The sequence below is a fragment of the Castor canadensis genome, chromosome 3 (genome assembly GCF_047511655.1).
Source record: "Castor canadensis chromosome 3, mCasCan1.hap1v2, whole genome shotgun sequence".
NCBI classification, from domain to species: Eukaryota; Metazoa; Chordata; class Mammalia; order Rodentia; family Castoridae; genus Castor; species Castor canadensis.
The window spans coordinates 75,032,366-75,051,279 of NC_133388.1; the positions used below are offsets into that span (position 1 = coordinate 75,032,366).

General features: G+C 34.7%; 1 protein-coding gene across 7 annotated transcripts in view; it reads left to right on the top strand.

Annotated features, from left to right (window-relative positions):
- The window catches only part of Prkd1 (protein kinase D1), a 317,831-nt gene that overhangs the window by 152,020 nt on the left and 146,897 nt on the right, over positions 1 to 18,914 (top strand). For all 7 annotated transcript variants that reach the window (XM_074068231.1, XM_074068225.1, XM_074068226.1 and 4 more), the window contains one exon: positions 17,585 to 17,723. In XM_074068231.1, the coding sequence (XP_073924332.1) occupies positions 17,609 to 17,723 (115 nt within the window). In that variant the 5' untranslated portion in view covers positions 17,585 to 17,608. The remainder of the gene's footprint in view (positions 1 to 17,584; positions 17,724 to 18,914) is intronic.

The following is an 18,914-nucleotide window of genomic DNA, read 5'->3' on the forward strand; positions in this document are numbered from 1 at the left end:
ATACAATAGTTTTAATTTTTATGTGCACCCTTCCTTCCCAGTGAAAAAGCATATAAATTAGTATGAAAAACAAAGGAAGGAAGATGACAATGTCAAGTTAGCTGTTTGGAAATTGCTTGTGACAACTTCATGAAACTTAGAAATTTTAGCCAGAGAAAATAGGGAGCATATCATTGATCTTCAAGAGGATGGGGACTCTTTGTATGGTTTGCTACCATGTTGTCAGGTACTCAATAAAATAAAAATATGAACTTTTACTGGAATGAGTTAGGTCACAGGGTAATACTATAGATATTGTTAAGCTAGCTACACTTTTGTCTCAAAATTAAGGTTATTTCATATTAGTTTGAATGTATTTATAGATGTGAAAATAGAAAGAAATTGAGATATTTAATATAAAGTCATAGTATAACATTTCAACTTTTTTTTCCATTTTTGCTTTACCACTTTAAACAAAGAACATAAACATCTATAGATTTTTTTCCAGTGTCTCTACTTTTAGTTTAGTCTTTCTTGGGATCAAGTATACTTGTTCTCTCACTATTCTTCAGATTTAGACTTTGTAAATTTTAGCTGACTTTAAGATTGACAGCAATAGACCATTGGCTAGTTTTACTGGAAAAGTAATACATTTCTCTATGACCTAGTAACCCAAATCAGGATCCAGTTATCAAGTCAGTAGAGCCTTTGCAGGTATCCTTTCATTACAACCTTAGAAAGGTCTTTGTAGGTGGGGCCACAGTTAGCTATTGGCTGTTTGTTTAGCTGAGGACATCCTGCCACTTGGAAGTGAGCTGAAAGGCCAAACTATTAAGTACAATTTCTGCTGGGGTAGCAGGTGGTTTATTATCTTTGGCTCCTCCTGACTCTCCCACATACCAGCATCCTTTCCAGAAGTTGTATAGTATTTTATAAGGAGAGAAGAAATTCTTTCCTATCTTAGAGTACATCAAAGTAAAGGAGAGAACTTGTTTTTCCTTTTGTTCCTTTAAATCAGATGCACTCTCTGCTTATCAGGAGGAAAAAAGAAATCCACCAGCTCCTTGGGGATTTGGCTTTTGGGAAATGAGATTTTTATCCATGAAACTGAGGGATTCTTAGCAACAAAGTCAGAACAATGGAATTCCACTGTATTAAGGCCAACATTCAAATGTAGGTCCCTGGCTTGGTTCTAGCAAAATATATGAAATTAATGCAAATTTTCATAATAGTAATAAATACAAGGAAGGGAATTTATAAAATCTATTAGTTATTACTTTTCACCAAATATAGGTCAGTTTTGAAGAAAATGAGTGCATGTACCAGGAAATTTGCAAAACTGGGAGTTAAGAACTTTTTATGGTTTCACCTTATGTAACAGCTGAAGCCTTTCCATTATGCTTGGCTGCCTTGAATGTGGTGCTATCAGCCTGACAGTCCCTTCTTTTGGCAACTGATCTCTCTGCCCCAGAGTGTGAACACTCCACAGTGACTCTGAGGAAACTCCACTCCAACTGCAGGAATCACTCAACCATGGCTATTGCTAAAGCCATAATGCTTGCTTTAGGAAGCCTTACTCTAATCACGACCAATCCAGGAAACTTACACTGGCTTTGGAAGACTCCACTCTGAGCAGGACAAGCTTCAGTGAACTCTAAATGACCCTGCTCACCCTGTAGCTCTTCTTACTTAGTACCCAAGTGACTTAGCAAAAAGTCTATGATTGGTGCAATGTGAGGATTGGGATTGGTATATAAGTGAAGCTTGCGATTGGTGCATATGTAAGGCTTGTGATTGGTAGAACTAGAAACTGTGTGTGCAAGGCTGTGATTAGTGAAATTAAAGTCTGAGTACAGAGCTGGGCATTATGTTGACACCTGTAATTCCACCTACACAGGAGGCAGAGGTAGGAGGATTATGGTCTAAGGGCAGCGGCAGGTAAAAGCAAGACCCTATCTGAAAAATTAACTAAAGCAAAAAGGGCTGGGGTATGGTTCAAGTGATAGAATACTTCCCTAGCAAAAGTGAGACCCTGAGTTTAAACCTCAGTAATTACAACAAAAGAGAAAAAAGAAAAAAAAAAAAACCCAAAATCTGAGCACAAGTATATCATGTACATTTACTTATATTAGTAGATTATTTTATGGTTTTGTTGGGTTAGTCTGAAAGACTTCTGTGTACTTCCAGGAATGTTGCCATATTGAGCACAATAAAGGTTGTCCCAAATGGTCCTTTATTGCCTACTTGTGGTCTTATGACAGACAGAATGGGCGGGATAGTAACACTAAGAGAAGATGAAACCCTGGAGTTTCAGATCTTGTCACCTGGCAGCAGCAGCCAGAAGGTGGCTTGACAATGACTCCTGAGACTTTAACCGCTCTGGACTCCAGAGGCAGCTCATGAGTTCTAGAGGGTGGCCAGGAGCCAAGACTGTAGAGACTGAAGGACTGGAAGTAGGAAGGAGATGGAAGGCTGAAGAAAGCTAACACTGTGGAAGGCAAAAGGCTACAAAGAACTGAGACAGTGAGCCCTAGATGAACTTGTTCCAGAGAGCTGCCAAGAGACACAAGGGAGTTATAACACCAGCTGCTGTTAGTGCTGAGAATTCCAATGTCCAGAGCTCATGGGTTGTAACACTAGTTGCTAGTTCTAGGGCTGAGAATTATAGCCTGAGCTTTAAAAGTTTAGCCCATAAGCCTCTGGCATTCAGGAGCTCAGGGAAGCCAACAGGAAGAAAGCTGCTCTTTTCTGCTTTCCATCTGAATAGAGCAAAAGCCTCTCCACCCCTCACAGTAACTGCTTTGTGCCATCCATTTACCAATTCTACATGAAAAGACACTATTTGTTGTGGTTTGGATATGAAGTGTTTCCTCATCCTCCAAGGCTCATGTGTGGGAGACTTGGTTCTCAGCTGATGGTACTATTTGGGGAACTTCTAGAAATGGTAGGAGGTTTGACCAAGCTGGAAGAAGTAGGTCACTGAGTTGTGCCCTTGAAAGTTGTACCTGGTCTGTAGTGTCTTCCTTGCTCTCTGCTTCCCCTCTGCCATGAGGTAAACAGCCTCATCTCCCATGCGCTCCCACTGCCATGATGTTCTGCCCAAACACATGAAGCAAAGCAACCAGGGGCTGAACCCTCTGAAATTGTGAACCGAAATGTATCTTTCCTCTTTCAAGTTGCTTCTCAGCTACACGAAAGTGATTTATAGGCTATTCATATGCATTCCTTGTTATCATTCAGATATCTTTGATAAGAAAAAAGTGTTTTACTTCCAAACTCTTCCTAATCTTCCTATCAGTGCTTCTATATGTATAGTTCCATATTCAAAGGATTATTCTATATTATGAAAACTATATTTAATATCTGTAGAATTATTTGTCTGTTACATAAAAAGAAGCATTTGTATAGTCTTCAGTAACATATTTAACAAGATTTCAAAGTAATTTTCTAAAATAAAATGTACTCTTATTTGGAAAAATTTATGTACGTGTATTTGACTACCATCTTCACCATGGTATTAATTGAAAGATAACTCCTAGAACATTGTAGTTTGTGTTTGGATTTCAAGATACATGAAGTATAATTTTCCATTAAATTAAAACTGTATTTTAACATTAACATATATGAACCAATGACCAGACAGTGCTAATATTAATAGTACAGATTTGTAACAGAGTATTTTTGTTAAACTTAAAGATGGTGCTGAACCTCAGATGGTTTTGACAATACATAAAACAGTTTGCTGGTTTATGAAGGTCAGTTAAAAATAAATCATTCTTCAGTAAAATAAATTAATAAATAAATAAGCCATCTCCTTTTTTTTTACTGTAGGGAATTACCTTAAAAATGATAATTAGCTTTGGATGTATGTGTAATGATCAGGAGCATAGCAACCTTGAAGAAGAAGAGTTCAGGAGAAGAAGAATTGCCTTGATTGTGCCCTGGCTCAGAAGCACATTGCCGCTTTTCTTAATGACTCTAGCCAGGTTTTCTCTTGCTGTTAGCTATCTCTCCTGTTTTCAGCTAACTTTCACTTCCACCACTCTCTTAGGGGCTTGCCTATCTCATAAGAACTGCATTGTGTCAGGGAATAGCTGCTACAAAGCTCATTAAGTCATTTGTCTTAGTTTTATTTAAACTTCAAAACCTATAAGCCTGGGTCCAGGGATTTCTGTTTGGCTGTGCTTCCTGTATTTCCTTTCTAAGAGAAGCAGAACTGAGGGGTCAGGAGACCAGGCTACTAGCCCCTGTTGTCTTACTGCCTAGCATTGCAACTAGGATATTTTCTTTAATATGTCTGGGCATTAATTTACCCATCTCTAGAAGAGAAGGTAAAGTAAATAACCACTGGATGCTTTTTCCTCTAAAGTTCATAAACTTCGGTTCAGTCTTTTTAGTTGTCATATGAAGAATATGACAACATGCATATGTAGTATATGCATCCATTATTTTTTAATGTATTAAAGAAATAAACATGTAGCCTTATGAAATATAAAATTTTACAGTATATTATAGTGACAGTTTAGTCAGTATAAGAGAGTGTGAAGTATGTCTCATTTTTAAGGCAAGCATCCATATGCTTATTATTGTGTGAATAATTTCAGAGTATCTACTAAGAATTCTAATGATTATCATGAACTAGTACTCTATCAAGGCGTAATGGGGGATAATATGTTTTTACACAACAATGGTGAAGCTCTCATTAATTATTACTACCTGTAATTACTTTATGTGATCTTTTTTTTAAACTTAAAAATTATAGACAGCAAAATAATGATTGAAACCATCTCCAGGAAGTCTATACTGAGAAGTTCCTGCATTATAGTTAATGGTCTATTAAGTCATTTCTTATTACTTTTTTCTTCTTAGTAGATGATATTATTGAAAGTAAAATAGAAGAGAACTTTCAGCCAAAAATTAAACATCATACGGAGTCAATCTGTTTGCTGATTTAAGAATAAACATACAATTTATTAGACGTCTTTTGCAATATTTGATACAAAACATCAACATATTTATATGTTCAAGGAAGAAGAATTTATAGTTTGGTTTTATTTCTGAAAGATTAAGTGAAGCATGTTTCTGTGTCTTATAGTATAAATGACTTCAGAATCTTTATTTTTTTTAGACTCTTTAGTTATCTTTTCCTATTTATTTCTAAATAAAAATAGTATGTAAATTCAAAATTTAAGATTGTGAATGATAATGACTTTTTAAATAGGATTTTGAATTTAATGAAAAGGATAATGGCAAAAAATTCTATGGATCAGAATCTAGATCTGACTTTACGAAAGCAAGAGTGGAATAAATTAAACTTCTGCCTTGGATGGGAACAGGAAGATTTTGGCAAAATGGTTAAGAGAAGAGGCCTCACTAGAGTGACTTCTGTGTCTCTAAGCTAGGACTTAGAAGATACCTGAAAGCTGGTGTCAGCCATCCCTTGTCAAAGGAAGTGCTGTGTTTATGGAGCAGAATCCTGTGGTTATAGGTGTTGGCATGAGAGAAGGACCTACAGATTAAAAAAGGGAAAGCTGTGATTGTTTGTTAGGATTTTCTGAATTTAGACAGCGCAGTTCAGAAAACAGCAAAGTAAAACAATAGATGTGTTTCTGACTATGGAGTGAACAGTTCTGCTCTTGAGCATGTTTGGGAAATATATAATGAATCTTCTTATGTCAGTACAATATTATTTGGCCTTCATCATTCAGAAACAAGAAATTTTCAAATTCTTTAAAAATATTTTATGAAAATGGGTATTACACATTTATCTTCATAAAAAAGATCTTTTGGACTGAGAGTCCAGTAATTCAATAAAAAATCAGCCATAAAATCCTCCCCCACCCCCCGGGAAAGATAATAAACCACTATGTTAGATGGTGGTTTTCAGTTAGTGTGTGATGGAATGGCATTCAGTTTTACCTAGCTTAGCAAGGAGTGGTGATAAGAGGAGGCATAGAGCTGAAAGGGAGGAAAGGGAAAGAAGGAGTAAAAGTTGTTAATTTTTTTCTGATTTCTAGTTCATATTGATTACATTCAGAAATAGTCACATAGCTGTGTGGTCATAGTATGGAATTCCTTTTATGTGCTTCCTTTTCAGGAGACGAATTCACCTAATAACAGAGGCTGTGCCCAAATTTGAATAAATTTTACAAATACACCCCTAAAGTAATATAGATTATTTACATCTCTCTTTTTCCTTTTATTTACACTTTATAACTTGTGTTTCTAAGTGAAGCGTCGGGGTTCATGCTGTTAGTGGCCTTGAGCTGTCCATGAATTTTTGCTGTTGTTCTAGCTGTAATGCTTTCTATATTATAATCACACAGTTCAGTAAGCATTTGTTGTTATTTTCATTATTATACTTAAAATTTCAGTCTGTTAGAGGATTTCTTTTTTAAAATGTGAGCATGGCTCTAAGCGATATTCATTTTTTATATTATATATAAAAATTTATATTATATTATAAATAAGACATTTTCAAAAGTTCTTATGATATATCACAAGGGAATTCATCCTCTAGGGGATATTTTGACTAAGCTGGGAAGTGATAGCTCCTTTTTAATGTCTTTGCTAATTAATGGTGACCAGTCATGGCACTAATATTGTGGACAGGAAAAGCTGTTGGGAAATGACTTGGGGACCACCCTTGATGAGAAAACGGTAGTGTTCAACTGCCTGATATATTCCTTTGTTGATCAGAGTAATTTAACTTCAGGACATGCATTGAATCCTCACATTTCTTCAAAAGTAAACCAGCTGAGTATTTTCATTTCCTAAATTGGGCCTGTCTCTCTTTCTTTTTCTCTTTTTTCCCACTTGACTGAGTCACGGATTAATTTGTTTCTAGTATTGCTTGTGCCTTGCCCTTTCTGATTGGCCTCAACTATGAAAAAGCACTCTTTGTTCCTTAGATTTCCCGTTGGCCAGGTTGCATTTCAGTAACTCATTAAAGCATGTATTTATTCTACTCTGGAGCACATTGTCTGGCCAGCCATGAATTTATAGTGAAATGTAACAGTAAATTGTTCTCTGTGGTCAAAAATACTAAATGATACACACAGCAGCCTAGAGGTTTCCAGCATAGGGTAGAATTAAAGAGTTTAGGACCGGTGCCGGGATTGTTGGCCATATTTTCACAGTGGCCAGTTTTGTTAGAGTCGAACTTGGAGAGAGCTTGAAATCACTTATCTCAGATGTTTGTGCTCACAACCACAAAGCCTCTGAGGAACACAAAACTGATCTTGTAATAAGCCCCAGCTGAGTTTACATGCCTCTGAGCCTTTTTGAAAGCCTGTTTAGTTTAATGAGGGTTTTCAGATTTCAAAGCTCACACACCTTCACATGAAAACAGATGATTATGACCAAATTAGGGAATGTGGTTCTGTGAATGTTTTCCCCCAATATGCTCTCTTTCTGGTTGTCAGGCATTGTTATGTACACTTTCCACCTTCCAGACATCATTTTTAAATATCATTCTTGAAAGTCGTGTTGTATATAGTTTCTATTCAATCAGCATGTTATGTTCCATAAAAGAAAAGCCTTTTCTCTTACAGTAAAAAATATGCGTATTTTTTCTGCTAATAAAAAAAGGTACAATCTAAAGAAAACTGAACCTTCAATTTATGCTACTAGGACAACTGTCCTGAGAGGGAATGCCTCTGTGTCCACTCCTGTGTCCTCCTTCATAGGACTTTGCAACCTGTTTCCAAAAGTTTTGGAGAGAGAAAGGCCATTTCTACTAAGTGGTAAGCAAGAAATGTGGGAGGAAGGAAAACCACACTTGAGTCATTTCCATGTTGCACAGAATACCTCCATGAGCACCAGTAACACTTCATATTAAACATTTAGTCTTTAATAATAGCTTTAATATGTATATTGATGTTATTGTTATTTTCAGAAATGTTTTCTGAATTGCCCTAAGAAGGCAGTACAATAATGAGGCTGTGGTGCATTCAAGCCTTACTTGAACACCAAGTCACTTACTACATTACATCCCTGGGTTTACAAAGAGGCATAACACATCACGTGATGTTCACATGTCAGCAATGCAAGACCAGAAAGAATAGCATGATGTCCTTGAAGAAAGCAAGAGACATGTGGACAGGCCAGGCAGCACAGAAACTGAGATGAGCTTGTTCTTGTCTCCCAATATCCTTCTTCACTTTCCCCACCTGACTGTTCCATCAAACAAGCACACTGATGAGGCATTAGTTTGGTTTCTGTAAAACTCACCTTTTATCCAGGTAAATAATGTGGTCTTTCATTTCTTTTTTTTTTCCTAATTGTTATTTTCTTACTTCAGCCCAAGCAATCAAATTTGGAATTTCTTTCACTACTCTTTTAAATCAAAATGAGGGGCCCATGGTTGGGGAAGATATGGTAACAGGGCTGTATGTATTTATTAATGTGCTATATTTTGAAGGCCATTTGTATTCCAAGCTGGGTCAGTCCTTTAACAGTTAAAGATTAGCCTAGTGTAACTCAAACTGGGAACTGAGTGTGATGTGATAATTCTTAAAATTTATACTTGAACTCTTATTTAATTATTAATCTTAAAAATGCAAGTTATGGAGATTTTATTTTTCTTTAGTTTAATTTTCTATTATATGCAATGTATATACGATTAAATAGTCTAAGTGTTCAATAGACAAGATGAGTATTTTATATTTTAATCTGATGGTGGATTAATATGCAGAATATATATTCAACTCTAACAACTCAATAGCAAAAACATGATTAAAAATGTTTATTAGGAAAAATAGACATTTTTCAAAAGAAGTCATGCACATGATCAATGAATTCATGAAAAAATGCTTATCAGGGAAATTCAAATCAAAACTACAATGAAATAGCAACTCCATCCAGTTAGAATGACTATTATTAAATTATCATTATCATTTGATAATATAACATTATCAAAATATTATATTGTCAAAATATTTTGTAAAAAAATAGCAAGCACTGGGAAGGCTATAGAGAAAAGGGAACATGAGTATATCCAAGACACATCTACAATCCATATGCATTGCAGTACTACTTAGAAAAGTTAAGAAATGGAGCAAACTAAGTATCCATCAACAGATGAATGGATAAAAAAAATGTAGTATATGTACAAAGAAGAATACTATATAGCCATATAAATGATCATTTGCCACACCAAGCATTATGTTATCTTTCATAGAAAGACAAATATTACATGATCTCACATATATATGAAATCCAAAAAGATCTACTTCATAGAAGGTGAGAGTATTATAGTTATGCCAGAGTTTGGGGAACCCAAAGAAGAGGGAGTAATGCCCAAAAGTTGTTCAATGAGTATTAAGTTATGGTTAGATAAGGAAAATAAATTCGGCTGTATGAGTGTGCAACATGTTATTTATAAATAACTATAATATATTGGATGTTTATTTTTATTAGCATATACTAATTGTCAAAAGGAGTTTCATTGTGATAGTTTCATTCACACAAATAGTGTACTTTAATCAAATTCATTTCCCCTTATGGCTCTTTCTAGATCTTCTTCCCCCTTTCCAGTTTTTAATGCGTTTCATTATGCTATCATCATACATTCATGTAATGGTCTCAGGTCATATTCACCTTCCCATTATCACTGTCCTTCCCATTAGTTACTCATAGTCAGGCTCCCAGTGTACTGTAGGTATATTTCAAAGACTCCAGAAGACAGAATTTTGAATGATTTCATCACAAAAATGATAATTAATTGATTAGATAGATATGATTACCCCAATTTGAATATTACCCAATGTATGCATATACTGAACTCTTAAATGATAACCTACAAATATGTAAAATTTTATGGGTTAATTAAGAAATTGGAGGAGGCATGAAATAATGGATGGACATTTTAACATGCTAAAATTACTAACACATAGCTCCATATACAACAAAATAGCTTTCAGAAAAGAAGGTAAATAAAGACTTTCAAAACTTCATTAGATATAAGAAAACAATAACCTGTGAAAACTTAAATCTACATAAAACCATAAAATGTGGCAAAGCAATAAATATTTGACTAAGTACAAAATGTCCTTTCCACTTGAAAATTTATTTTGGAGGTAAGTAATTATTTAAAGCAAAAAGATTAGTATTATGGGTTGGTGTTTCTAACATAAGTAGATTTTAAAGGCATAGCAAAATAGTGTACAGGAAGAGGAGAAATGGAAGCATACAGTTGAGTGGTCCTTGTGTTGTTCATGAAATGGGATAAATTAATTATATGAGGAAGTGTTGCTATTTAATAAAACAGGAAAGAAGAATTGAAAGGAAGTATCAAGAAATAATCCCAAAGAATATAAAAAAGAAACAAAAGAACAGATGCAACAAATAGGGATAAAAGGTAGTAGCTTTATTTTTTGTGACGTAACTTTGATAGGAGAAACCTTATTAAAAAGAGATTGTCAGATTGGATCTTTAAAAAGTAAGACATATGTATGTTCTTTACAAGAATTTTAAAGATGCAGATCCAAAGAATGACAAAAGAATGCCATGTGAACATTAAGTATAAGAAGTTTAAAATTGTCACTCAGACAAGAAATGATAACACATGGTATCACATGAAGATAGGTTAAATTCTCCTAGAATAATATACTTCAATATTTATGCATCTAGCAACACAACTTCACAGTGCTTCACAGAAACTATAGAATTGAAAGGAAAATAGAAAAAAAACCCTTCAAGTATATATGAAGGTTTCAGTGACTCTTTCTTGGTAATTTATTGTACCAACACAAAAGCATTAGGTACATGACAAATGGAAGATGCTAACAACAATCTAATATTTATTGAATTTCTTACCCAACACAAAAACAGAATACATATTTTTTTCATTTTTAGTAAGGAATATTTATTGGGATTTACCATATTTTGAGCTATAAAATACCTTAGCAAATTTAAAAGTTTTAAATTTATACAACATAGAGTTTTGGACCTTAACAGAAATAGACTATGAATAAGGAATGTAAAAATATCTCAAAAACCCCTGAATTTTTAGAAATTGCATAAAACTCTTCTAAAAATCCGTGAGTTAATGAGGGATTCACAAGGGAAATCAGGTAATATATTTGTGTTAAAAACAGTTAAGTTTTAAAGTCGCAAATAAAAATTATACATATTTACTATGTACAACATGGTATTTTAAATTGAAATGTCTACCATGTGCAACATGAATGTGTGCTATTCATATTCCATCCTAACAAGGACTCAGATGCTGTTTTTGCTAAAAAAGCACTGTCTGTTCACTTGGGCCTACAGATGCATGCAGGGTAACTAGAAACAGGATAAAGCTTGACATCTGTCTTTGTTTCTGCCTTCTTTGCTTAAACTTTGGGTCAGATTCCTGCTCACATCTTCATGTAGGCATATTCATCATGAAAGCAGTGTCATTTAAAGCTCTTGATCCTTCCCCTTCAAGGCTGAACACCCCAAGATAAGAGTGACTAAGGCATTTTCAACATACTGCCAACTGCCAGCTTTTACAATGTCCTGTTCCAGACCCTTGGAGTGATGCCTCGAGGTCTTCAGTCATTGTCCTACACCTTCCAGGTCCAACACACCCTTGGAGGCAGATGACGCTGCGATGAGCCTGTCTCCTAGGCAGAGCTGTCATCAGTTGACCCCTTTTCAGGATGACAGGTCTGGTAGATAAGCATCCTGTGAAGCAAATAGAGATTGTTCCCTGAGTGCTCCACTGAGCAGCAGCGATTTCCTCAGCACCAAGTGGAAATTGTTCCAGGGATATTAGCAGCTTCCTTGATACCAATAAGACTGCGTGACCAGAACTGCCATAATGATCACCCATACCAAAGTCTGATCATACATACTTCTTGCTCCCATTCCCATGTAGTCTTGAAGACAGAGCTAAGACATTTTCTTCCCAATTTGGTCATACTAAATATTAAATTCCTCTTCTGCTTTTCAGCATTGCTTTTTCTGTTTGATTTCTGGGCAGGAGGCTAAACCTGGTTTGTTGGGACCCCCAAGTTGAATCTCTGTCTTTAGACTCTAGTAACATTCACCCCCATCTTACATTTTTCATGATTAACACTTACAACCTACTCTCTCAGTGATTGTTTTTTAAGGCTATAATACTTTGTTATTAGCTCTAGTCACTCAAACCTCTTCAATTTATTTCTGTTATCTCATGGAAATTTAGTATCCTCTGACTAACATTATGTACCTTACTGCCCTCTGCAACCTCACAGTAATTTTATTCTTCGCTTCTGTGAGTTCAACTTTGCCAGATGCTGTATGTAAGGGAGATCATACAGTATTTGTCTCCTGTGTGTAGGTCATTTCACTTACCATAATTTCCTCCAGGTTCCATTTTATTGCAAAACACAGGATTTCTTTCTTTTGAAAGGATGAAAAGTATTCCATTGTGTGTATATGGTACACTTTCTTTAGCCATTCCTCAATGGATGAAAACTTCATTACCTATCGTGGCTATTGTGAACAATACTGAAATGAATCAGAGATTACAGACATTGCATTGAGATACTGATACACATAAGTGGAAAAGCTGAATTTGCCTCTCTATTTTGAGTAACTCCCAAAATAGCTGTGGTCTTTTGCATTCCCATCAGTGTGAGCAAGGTTCTTTTTTCTCCACTTTCTCCCCAAAACATATTCTTATAGTCACCATTCTAATAAATTTGAGATATCTCATGATGGCTTTAATCTTTGTTTCTATGATGATTGGTGATGTTGAGGACTTGATTATATCCATTGATATATTTTGTATATATTTTGAGAAATATGTACTCAGATCATTTGCTAGTTTTAAATCCAATTGTTTCCTTCTTTTTGAGTTCAGTTCCTTATGTGTTACTTTCTTATCAGACATGTGGTTTGCAAGTGTTTTGTCCTAGTCCATAGGTTTACCCTTTACTCTGTTGATTGTTTGCTTTGCTTTGCAGAAGATTTTTAATTTGATGTAGTTCCATTTCTCTCTTTTTACTTGTATTTCCTGTGCTTTGGCAATTATGTTCAACAAATGATTGTCCAGATCAGTGCTAAAACTTTTTTTCCCTGTCTTTTGATAATTTTACATTTTCAGATCTTACAATTTAAGTTTTAATCCATTTTGTGCTGTAATTTGTATATAGATTGAGACAAAATATTTTGAGTTGAATGAAAATAAAAAACATACTTTTATGAGAAGTTATGGAATGCCATCAAAGGAAAATTTATTGTGTTAAATAATGAAATTAGAAAAGGAATCCTAAGTGTTTCAAGATAGTAATACAAGCTTCTACCATGAGAACCTAGGAAGAGAAGAACAAATTAAATCAAAAATCAAGTTTCATAAAGGACATCAAAAAGATAGGAATAGAAATATAAGAAATTGAGAACAGAAAAATGTTGCACTGGGAAAAAAATAATATTGACAAATGTCTTGCCCAGATTGAACATGCAATAGAAAGACATTTTATTAGTACATTTTTGCGACCATAATGAAGTACCTGAGGCTTCATAACTTGATTAAGAAAAGAGATTTACTTAACTCACAGTTTTGGAGGCTTAAACTTAAAATGGCAAAGCCCTAGCTCTGGCAATTCCCCCAACTATATGACCTCACAGGAGCATTTGTGGAAACTGAGATCACATCTCAAAACAGGAAGCCACGTAGGTTCAGCTGTAGCGCTTCCTCTTCTAATCTCATGATAGAACCCACTTAGTACACCGAGGTCAGCTCCTCTGTCCTATGTCACCATTTTTATAGGTCCTACCATTTTGCCACCACTACACTTGAGGACTGAGTCTCAAACATACGAGCAGGGACAAGTTAAATTCAAATTCAAACAAATTATAAATACAAGAAATTAATAAAGAGACATCAGTACAAGCCTCATAGACTTTAAAAGGGTAATGGTGGAATACTCTGGGCAGCTTTAAGCCTGTAATTGACAATGTGGATAAAATACTTTTCTTGAAAGGATCAAACTCCCAAAGCTCTCTGAAAAGAAAATTGAAATCTAAACAGCACTACATTGACTAGAACATTGAACATGAAGTTTTAATCCTTTCAATAAAGGAATGTATGCATGTCTGTTTTTGTGTGTATATATACACATATATGTAAAATTATATATACATATGTGTATAGATACATTTTTTTTTTGGTGGTACTGGGGTTTGATTTCAGGGCTTCACATTTGTGATGCAGATACTCTACTGCTTGAGCCACATCTCTAGCCCCTTCATCCATATTTTTCCCTATTCAAAAATTAACTGAAAGTGGTCAAAGACCTAAATATAAACCCTTCAAACAAAATTTGTTGAATAATACTTAGGAGAAAAACCTGTGTTACATTATGTTATGCAAAGATTTATAAGATACTTAACAAAGGAATACTTGGTAGATAACTATAAATTAAAAACAATATAAATTAAGAACTTAAGAAAGCAATGATAAGGAAATGAAGAGATAAAAGTAGAAGAAAATATCTCTGAAACATGTATCTAATAAAAAACTTGCAGCAAGAATATGTGAAGATTTCTCAAAATCTGGCAATAAGAAATAATTCAATATAAAACATGAGCAAAGAATTGATCAGTTTGGGTGTATTTGTGTGTGGCAAAGAAATACTTGACAAGGTGCTGAACATAATTATTAATTAGGAAAATGAAAAAAAAAACTATGAGATGCCATTATGCACTTATTAGAATGTCTGAAACCAAAACAACTGAGTGCTGTCAGGGATGCAGAGAAACTGTACTGCTCATACATTGCTGGGGGGATTGTGAAATAAAATAGTCACTTTCGACATGGCTTGGCAATTTCTTACAGATTTATCCACATACTTGCCATAGGCAGAAAAATTAAAACTTACACCCATACCCAAACCCCTATGTGACTACTTATAGCACCTTTATTTGTAATCATCAAAAACTAGAACTAACTCAGATGCCCCTGAGTTGAGGAACGGAACATCCATTGTTGTGCATTTATCTAATACAGTGGAACTCCTCACCAATAAAAAGAAATCCACTGATGGCATTGAAATAACATGGATAATTTTCAAATTAATTATGCTAAGTGACAAAAGCCAGACTGAAAATTATGTATCCTATTATCCCACTTATCTGACATTCTTGAAAAGGTCAAATTATCCAGACCGAAAATAGTTGCCTGAAGTAGGGGAAAGCAGGGTGCCAAGGGAATGGTTGACCACTTTCCTTGACATGGAGAAAGTTTTTGGAGTGGTCAAACTGTTCTACATCTTGGCTGTACTTTTTATAATCTATAATATATTTATAATATTGTATATATATTGCTTGTGGTTAGCATATACATTTTTCAAAATTTGTAAAATTCCCACTAAATGGTTGAATTTTATTGCATGTTAGTTATAGTGTAACATTTACAATAGCATAAAAATATTAAATACCTAATAGATTAGTTTAGTAAATATGCCTAAGGCCTATACAGTGAAAACTATAAAACATCGTTAAGACTAATCCAAAAGAACCTAACTAAGAGCCGTGTCTTGTTCATAGTTAATTAGAATTCTCTATTTTTAAAATATTTCTCCCAAATTTGTCTATTTTTCAATGTAATATCATTACGAAATCACACCAAAGTGATTCTTTCTGGAAAAGTCTATCTGAAGTACATATAGAAATTCACAGAGCATATAATATCCAAAATAACGTTGAAAAGGAAAAGTGGAGGGCTCACACTACCTGAATTCCAGGCTTAGTGTAAAGCTACAGTGATGAGTATAACATGGTGCTGGCATGAGAACAGACATGACGATCAAACATACACTTCTATTATGACCCAGCAATGCTGCTTCCAGGTCTTTACCCATGAGAAATGAGAACATAGGCCCACTGAAATGCTTGTGCATAAATATTCATAAAATTTTACTTTTATTTGTAGTGGCCAGGACTTGGGATAAAAATAAATATGCATTTGTTGGTGAATGGTCCAATTATGCTAGATCCATGGATCCATTAAATGAAATGCTAATAAGTAATACTGATACTTTGTGTATGTGTGTATATGTATATGCACATACATATATATATGTGTGTGTGTACATGAAATATACTGCATGATATTATTTGTGTGAAATGCTATGGCAGACAAGCTAATCTATGGTGACAGAAAGTAAGTAGATTTGTACCTGGGATTAAGATTCTGGGTGCCATCAATGACAGTAAAACTTTGGGGGATGATGAAAATGTTTTATGGCTTGATTGTCATTTTGGCTGCATGGATATTGATGTTCATCAAAACTCATAGACTTATGCAGTTATTTTATTTCATGTAAATTACTCTTCAGTGAAGTTGATTTTTTAAAATAGTCCACAAATTTTTCATTCTTTTTAAGATTGTGGAAAATAGTGCTTTAGTTTTCCCTTTGTTTTCATGTGCTCTAATAATATTGAAGAAAAAATGAGCTAATTTTTTCAAATTAGCACAGTGGAAGCAGTGACATCATTTCAGCTGTTGTCTTTATTTTAGTAAAGTCAACTTTAATAAGTGAGATGCAGAAGTACTTTTGAGCCTAGTCATCAGCATAGATTCTCAAGAGCGAAAGAATGTTCTGAATATATTTATTTTTAATTCATAGAAAAAGGCTCACTTGAATGTAGCCCTAATTTTACGAATAAGTAAAAAGAAAGAGGAATTTACCATATGTTGCATTTATCTTTATAAAGTATCAGATTTGGGACATTTCTTCCTGAGAATAGAAGAAAGTTCACATAGTTTGACCTAAGTGTTAGACACATCACCAATTTCAGGATCAAGAAAGAAAATGTTCTCTTTCCCTACCTTTTGACTTTCCCACTACATGAGAGACATCAGTTCATAAAAATAAATATGTTACAATTTTCAGTAATTTTATGAGAAAGTCATATACAAGAAAGGAGCCTTTTCCACATGTCAAATTAGCCTATGTTGTTTGTTTTAAGGAAAATTTTCCATGCTTGGGTGATGGGCCTTTGCACTACAGGAGGGACTTAGGTCAAAAGGCTGCAGGAGAAAGACATGCAGTGTGGTGAGGGCAGTAGCAGAAGGAGGGAGACCTGGGTGCTTCTCTGGCTTCTCTCCCTCTCCTGCATTAAAGGATCCAGACACTGCTTTTGCCCAGCCCCACAATGCACTTAGATTTGTTGAATCATGTCTTATTTTGTTGAATATGCAAAAACATACTGATCTCATTTTTTGCCAACCTATTGCCACAATTATGTGCAATAAAAATTTCCAATTTTTATGCCATTGTTTTCTATAGGCTGCGAAAATGCATGCTTCTTCCTGCCCTTTATATTTCTTAACTGTGTTGCTGTTGAAACCTCCTTGCGTTTTATTTCATATTCTGTTTTATTCATGAATAAGAAATCCACTTGGTCTTTATTGCCTTTTATATATATAATTTTTTCCCTGTTAATGGTGTCTTGTCACTATAAACTCTGCTGGTCATTTGTTTAAAAGTTGGATGTTCTAGATTCTTTGAATTTTGTAAATTATCTTTTATTTGTGCCTTGACGTTTATTTATTTTGTTTCTATTTAAAGCAAATTATTTAGGAAAATTTTGACATTTAATATCGTTGTGGTATTTGTATTTGCAGTTCCCTGAATGTGGTTTCTATGGAATGTATGATAAGATCCTGCTTTTTCGCCACGACCCTACCTCTGAAAACATCCTTCAGCTGGTGAAAACGGCTAGTGATATCCAGGAAGGAGATCTTATTGAAGTGGTCTTGTCAGGTAGGACAATGTTTCCTTTGTTTATAGATTAATCACTTCTTTTGTGGAGAGCTCGTGGGCATATTATTAAGATAACATAGAAAGTACATGTCAAAGTGGGTCCTAATTAGAGTTTGGGGCTTGAATAACTCGAACAGCAAAAGCAAACAAAAAAAATCAAAAATAGTAACTGTAAGGCATCTGTCAGGGCCCTAAATGTACTGAGTGTCTGAAAGCCAAAAAATAACAGTGGACAAAGAATCCATTAATGTATTTGAGTCAGAAGTCCAGTACCTACGAAATAAGCCAAGACCAAGAAGCCACAGCTCTGGAGTTAGGTGAGCTCAGGTCATGACAGGTGATGCTGATCAACTCATTTCCATCTGAGAAATGGTTGTTTCTTTTGCTCTCATTTACATTTCTTGTTTAAAATTTAGAAGTTGGTGAAGGGATTGCGCCTATCAATGCAGAAAAAAATGGGTGTATATAATTTTTTTTAAAAGTCTGAAAGAACAGCTGCAGCAGTGATTCTTCCAATGACTGTTGATGCAATGACACGATCATGTTCAGGTTTTATTGTTTATTTTGCTAAAGGTAGAGTCTTTATTGAAAAACTCAGATTACATTTCTCCCTTTGCCCCTCTGCCTTTTGTTGCTCCCTGTCTCTTTAACTGAAGGAAGTTCATTAGGTCAAAGATTGTAGACTTCATTTCCTCAAGTTCTTCAACTTTCAGAGCCAGTACTTGGACACACCGGTTACCATTCAGTGACTCTATTTTGTTTACTTGGCTTTATTCAGTTCACTTTTTGTCCTTATTGTTTTCATTTTGATTGTGTAGCTACATGTTATAAAATGACTTTTTTTGCTTGATAAAATGTAGTAATTTTCCTCTTGTTTATAGGGCTGATCAGTTACGAATAAACAAACTAAAAACAGCAAAGGGTTTGATTAGTTTTTTTTTTTTTTCCCTACCCCTTCTGTTCTGAGGCTTGAACTCAGGGTCTTGCACATGCTTGAGAAGCCCTCCACCATTTGAGCTATGCCTCCAGCACTTCCATTTTTTGTAGTTTTTGATTTTGAAATTGTATCTCATTAGCTTTGCTCAGGCTGTCCCCAAACTCAAACTCATAATTCTCTTGCCTCTGCTCCCAGGTTTCTGGGATTACAGACTTGAACCTCAGGCTTAGCTTTGGAATTTTATTAAATTGTTT